General features: G+C 44.3%; 1 protein-coding gene across 1 annotated transcript; it reads left to right on the top strand.

Moving 5' to 3' along the window:
- Nucleotides 1-3,838: 3,838 nt before the first annotated feature.
- Nucleotides 3,839-4,036, top strand: LOC123831632 (small nuclear ribonucleoprotein G-like). The gene has a single exon (XM_045858706.1). It carries the CDS (start codon nucleotides 3,839-3,841, stop codon nucleotides 4,034-4,036), a length of 198 nt encoding a protein of 65 aa, XP_045714662.1.
- Nucleotides 4,037-6,171: the final 2,135 nt, after the last annotated feature.

Genomic DNA, 6,171 nt, shown 5'->3' with positions numbered 1-6,171 from the left:
CCAACCCAGAGAAGATTCAACTTTACAATGAACCTGATACCAAGGGTGGCAGAGAAAAGAGACATAAAAGGCTGGTTCCTCAACATTTTTGAGCGTTGATTATATAGTGCCTGAGGTCCCTCTTGCCTCTGTATGAAGGGAGATACTGTATATCCTGACTGTTCAAGCAGATTTGAGTCAGGGGGTATCATGTTACTTGCAACTGAAAACATGCTAACTATTGCAGAAAAGCATTCCAAGCACCAAAAACAGGTGAGAGGGAATGGCCTGTAGTTCCTATGGCTGCCAGGGAAGCTGGATGTGGGGGCAGGGAATGCCAAATGCTGACAATGGACAGGCCAGTAAGGCTGGGTCATGACAAAATTATGTCATCAAAGGTTTCATGATTTAATACAATAGCAGTAAGGAGCTGGTTAACAGTAATAAGCAGCAAAGTGATTTGTTCAAATCTGTGTCTTATGAAAATCACTCTAGTAGCTAAGAACAATATGCAAGAGAGAGTGGGAAAGCACAGCGTTCGGGGAGATCCGCTGGAAGACTGTTGCATATGGGGGGAGATGACTGGGCCGTGGCATTGAGGCGGAGAGCAAGAGAGAGTCAAGAAATGTTAAGGAGGCAGAGTTGCCAGGCTGGGTGTTCAGGGGGCTGTAGTGGAGAGGAGAGGGGATGGGGCTCCCTCCCAGAGTTCACGCCTGGGCGTCTGGGAGGCCGCTGGCACCATGTCTTGAAAAAGGCAATGCCAGAAGCAGGCTCGGGTGGGAAACAAGGAGCTTGGTCGTTCTAAACGTCCGTGTACACGGTGCCCCAAGATGGAACAAATGTAGGGAAACCTACTGAAGGGCATCAATCACCGGTTTTTTTTCTGCTAACCATCTTGATTCTTTTTGGGGAGCCCTCCTTCCACCACTGGACAGAGTTGGAGGACCTGCCATCTGTCTGGTCAAAGGGTAGACCACAATCCAAGCCTGGACGATTAAATGCTTTTCTTGGAATCTGAACCTCTACCTGCCTCAGCCGAAGTATTCAGTCATCCCCTCAAGATTAAATTTTGTCTTAGTTTGGGCTCCCCTGAACTTACAGCCTGAGCAAGGGCTTGTGTGTAGGAAGTATACTTGGGAAGCGATTCCAGGGAGCAGGAGAGAGGAGTGGAAGGAGAAGTCTAACCTAAAGTTTGTCACGTTTGGGTGCTCCAGCCCACTGGAACCTTCTGAGGAATAGACCATAAGTCTCAGAACATTCTGCAAGAGCGGCAAAGGGAGAGGCCTGTGTCCATTGGCTCCTGACCCCACTGGTAAGGGTGGTGACCCAAGCACCCTTGGGTGGCCCATGCATGTGTGCTCAGAAGACTCCCATAGGCAACTCAGGTGGCAGCATCAGAGAAGCTTGGGACAGGAAGTGAGAGGCTGCAGCGCATCTTAGTTTGAGATGAAGCACCGTCAGTGCAAACTGGGTCAAAACCTGTGCAGAAGAGACCACAGTGGCAGAGGGGAGGCAGAAAGGATGCAAAGCACAAGAGATGTGTGATACAGGCCTCAAAAAGCGTCTGCCACTCCTGCGGCTCAGATCTCCGGAACTGTTCCTGCAAGGCCCCGCGGTCCAGCTTTCCCTTCAGTTCTTCAGGCCATACCATAGCCTCCCATGTGGGCTCACTGCAGCCACAGTTGTTTCTGTTGCTTAAGACCAAACCACGCTAATGGACGCAGCACGTCACATCCTAGAGAGCTGACTAAAAAACGGTTGTGGAGCAAACAAAACATGTTTCTGTGATATTTCTTGAGAAGTCCTTTGGTAAAAATTGAAGGCTGAGGCATGTTTTCTGAGGGTATGGCCTCCCCACACATTGTCCTCCCCAAATCTAAGAGAACACTTGGGCACTTCTGGGGAGAGGGTTACCTGCTTTACCACCCAGGCTCTGACTAAGAACAGCAGGACATGTCTGTATCTCATCAACATCCCTGGATGGTTGTGCCCTGGGCTAAAAGAGGGTCCTTCAGGTACAGCCTCTAAGGGTGGACCAACTTAGACCAGCAATTTTCAACTGGTATACTGCAAAAATTTTAAAAGATTTTATTTATTTATTTTGATGTAGAGAGGGGAAGGGAGGGAGAAAGAGAGGGAGAGAAACATCAGTGTGTGGTTGCCTCTTGCATACCCCCAGCTGGGGACCTAACCCACAGCCCATACATGTGCCCTGACCAGGAATTGAACTGGTGACCGCTCACTGTGTGGGCTGACGTCCAACCCCCTGAACCACACCGGTCAAGGTGTGCCACACTGACCTCTTTTCCCTTCATTTTTCAAATAAAAAAATGACAACAGCCAACACAACAAATAGCCATCTGCTATGAATGGATCACAATTATATCTATTTTTGGTCAGATTGGCAAAAATGTATTTGTTAATTTTGCTCATTACCTTATGTGTGCTATGAGATGAAAAAGGCTGAAAAGTGGTTGGCTTAGACCAAGGTCTTGATCTTGGGTATGGGGACTCCTGAGTTTATGGGCACAGGATGGAATCACACCGCAAGTGAAACATGGACGCGTGTGGGGTGGGAGAGCGTATTCATGGGCACACACAGGCTTGCTTGCATGCCGATTGGGCCAGCTTTCCTCAGTAGAGACCATACTGCTGGTCACTGACAATAAATTGGTGAGTAGAGACACACCAAGTGGCGTGCATTTTTTAATTCTCTCAGCATTAACTAAACCTGTATATTAGTACCTGTGCCCTCCAAGTCTAATGAAGCTGACAGACACAAATGTAAAGTTTAGCAGAAATTTACAAGAACTAAGATACAGGGATAGACAATGTATCACAAGGGAGTAAGTTACCCTGTGAAATCTGGAAAGACTGACCAGAGGAGGATGTGCTCAGGTGGGCCTTGAGGGACCAGGAGGAGCTTCCGGGCAGATGATGGGGAAATGAAGAACAAGAAACAAGGAACCAGCAGAGTGAAATCACAGGGGCGTGAAACAGCACAGTGCATTAGGGCACCCCGTGAACGGTAATGGTGGGAGGTAGCTCCTGTACTTGACCCTGTAGGAAAAGGAGATTTCATTTGGGAAATAATACCCACATGTTCTATATATTTTAAAGAAAACATGTATGATGTTTTTTGAAAAGTTCAAATAATATAGAAAAAGTAAAAAGTAATAGGCTCCATTGTCCTTTCTACCTGCCTAAATCCCCTTAAGTAATCTTTTTTTGAAAAAGGTTTTATTTATTTCTTTTTAGACAGGGGAAGGGAGGGAGAGAGAGAGGGAGAGAAACAATGATTTATGGTTGCCTCTTGCACGCCCCCTACTGAGGACTTGGCCTGCAACCCAGGCATGTGCCCTGGCTGGGAACCAAACCAGCAACCCTTTGGTTCGCAGGCCCGCGCTCAGTCCACTGAGGCTCACCAGCCAGGGCCCTTCAGGTAATTAACAGCCAATAGGGTAGCAGTTTCTTGTGTATCCCTCCAAATATTCTCTATATACCTCTAACACATACACACACACACACACACACACACAGAGTCTGTCCAGAAGGTATCCAGCCATGTAATATGAAAAGAAACATTTATTGAACAAGATACAAGAAACATTGTACATGAGACAATGACAGCTCAGTCCCCTTCAAAGTAGGTATCTTGGTACCTCACACAGTTCTGTCAACTGCCATCAGCTGCCCCATCGTATTTTCCTGAATCTCATTGATGATTTAGTTTTGGGAAAAGCCAGAACTTATAGGGCTCCAAATCTGGGCTGTAGGGGGCCTGAGTCACCTGGGTGATTTGATGTCTCACCAAAAACCTCTGTGTGAGAGGTATCTTTGAGCCTGCTCAATAGACACCATGAGCAAAGCTTACCTCCCCACCTTGCCTGAGCTAAAAAAAATTTACAGACAAGAAGTTATCATTGAAATTAATGGTGGCAGACATGTCCAAGGAATCTTGTGGGGATTTGACCCCTTTATGAATCTTGTGATAGATGAATGTGTGGAGATGGCAGCTAGTGGGCAACAGAATAATACTGGAATGATGGTAACATGAGGCAATAGTATCATCATGTCAGAAGCCTTGGAACAAGTATAAAGAATGGCCGTGTTCACCCAATAAACCAGCTGCTTCTGTGTCCCCCTCTCCACATCTCCTGTTTTACTACAACATAAAAATTGAGTCATGTACATTTTCACATTGAACTTTTGTTAAATAAATTTTTGTACTGGTCAAAAAGAAAAAACCCTCTGCGTGAGTTGTGATACATGAGCAGGCGCATTGTTGTGATGAAGCTGCCAATCACCAGTTGCCCATAGCTGTGGCCTTCCGAATCATCTGAATAGTTTCAGCAGAATAGTGTTCAAGCTTAATGCAAAATTGGATGTGGATTTGTGACTCTATTCACTCATTTCGACTGTGAAGGCCACACAGTACACATGCTCATTCAACAGCATTTACTGCCCCCACTGACTAGTACAGTGAAGTCGTCATTGTTCACACATGTGCATTGCAGTACATTCTCCTTGGCTGCCAGGTTACATCGATGTCAAACAAACTGTTCTCATTAGATTAGCAATGGCTGGACTTTTTCCAGACAGTCCTTGTATATATTAATTATCTTTTGACTTTGTTTACAGTGTTTTGGCCACATGGAAATTTAAAGTGTTTTTTTTTAAATAATAGGGAAACTACAGTAATTCCTTTGTTTTATATCTTCTCATATTCTAAACATATTTCATTGTTTCCTTTTTGGTCTTGGTTCATTTAAAAAAATTAAATTTATTAGGGTAATATTGGTTAATAATATTTTATAAGTTTTCACTGACTAGTGTGGCTCGGTGGGTTGGGCATTCTCTTGCAAACTGAAAGGTTACTGGTTCAATTCCTCTTCGGGGCACATGCCTGGGTCGTACAGGCCAGGTCCCTGGTTGGGGGGTTATGAGAGGCAGCCAGTCCATGTTTCTCTCCCTCTCTTTCTTCCTCCCTTCTCCCTCTCTAAAAATAAATAAATAAATACAATACTTTAAAAATAAATAAAATTTTAAAAAAGAAAAGAAGTATATGTGTTTAGGCAGTAAGCAAACTGTTTTTATTGTTCTTTAAATGAAGTACATGGTTTGTATGTCAGTAGTTGAACTTTTTCATCAGAAAATACATTCTCATGGTCAGAAAAACTTAAAGGTATAAAGCTGTATACATATGGATGAAGTTCCTGCCCAGCCCTGCCCTGCAAGCACTGGGGACTCTGCAGTGACCTCTACTATCACCAATTTGCTAGTTGCTTTTTCCTAGTATGATTTTTGAGACAGAAAAAGATTCCCACACGTATTGACTTAATCTGGAACTGACAGAAACATAACTCAAAATGGCTTAACAAAACAGGGAATTTTTTGGTTTATGTCTTGAAAAGCCCAGGGGTAGTACTAGCTTTAGGCTTGGCTGAGTCCAGACCCTCAAATACCACAATTAAACATGTGTTTCTAAGTCTTGGCTCCACTTTCTTTGGTGTTTGCTTCATTATCAAACAGACTCTCCCTAGAAAGCCTCAAAGATAGCCACTGATGGTTCCAGGCTTATGTTCTACCAGCTCAGTCACCCCCATGAGAAAAAGCAACATTTCTCTCTTGGTAACTCTGCCAAGAATCCCAGGTTTTCCTCTCTTTGGCCTGATGTGGGTCACATGACCACCTCAGGACCAACCGCTGTGCCATAGAATGCTCTGATAAGCTAGGCAGCCTGAAGTCAACCTCACTGGAACCAAGAGTAAGTCAGAATGAGCTTCCGAAATGAAAGGTGGGCTTTGTCACAAAAGAATGGGGATGAATCTTGAATAGGCAGAGTAAGGTAACTGGCCATCATCCTGCCCTAGTGCTTCTAATATTAACAGAATAGACCATTTACTGAATGAATTACACTCTTCTTTTCAGAGACCCATGTAAAAGGGGAGCACCTGCATTCCTGCCAGTAGCTTCACAGGTATAGGGTGTGAATGTCCCTGGGAGTCTTGAGTGTTGCTAAGCCCTCTGCCTAGCTACTTACACAACAACTTTTTAAAAATTAACACTCTGACTCTAAAATTTATATGAGAATGCAAGGAATGTGAGCAGACAGTGGAATATTGAAGAAAGCTTAAGAACTTACACTATCATATATAAAAACTCATGGTAAAATTTTAATAATTAAGCCAA

Source organism: Phyllostomus hastatus, unplaced genomic scaffold (assembly GCF_019186645.2).
Source record: "Phyllostomus hastatus isolate PE091 unplaced genomic scaffold, TTU_PhHast_1.1 phas_contig_147, whole genome shotgun sequence".
NCBI lineage: Eukaryota > Metazoa > Chordata > Mammalia > Chiroptera > Phyllostomidae > Phyllostomus > Phyllostomus hastatus.
This window is presented reverse-complemented; position numbering and strand designations above follow the sequence as displayed.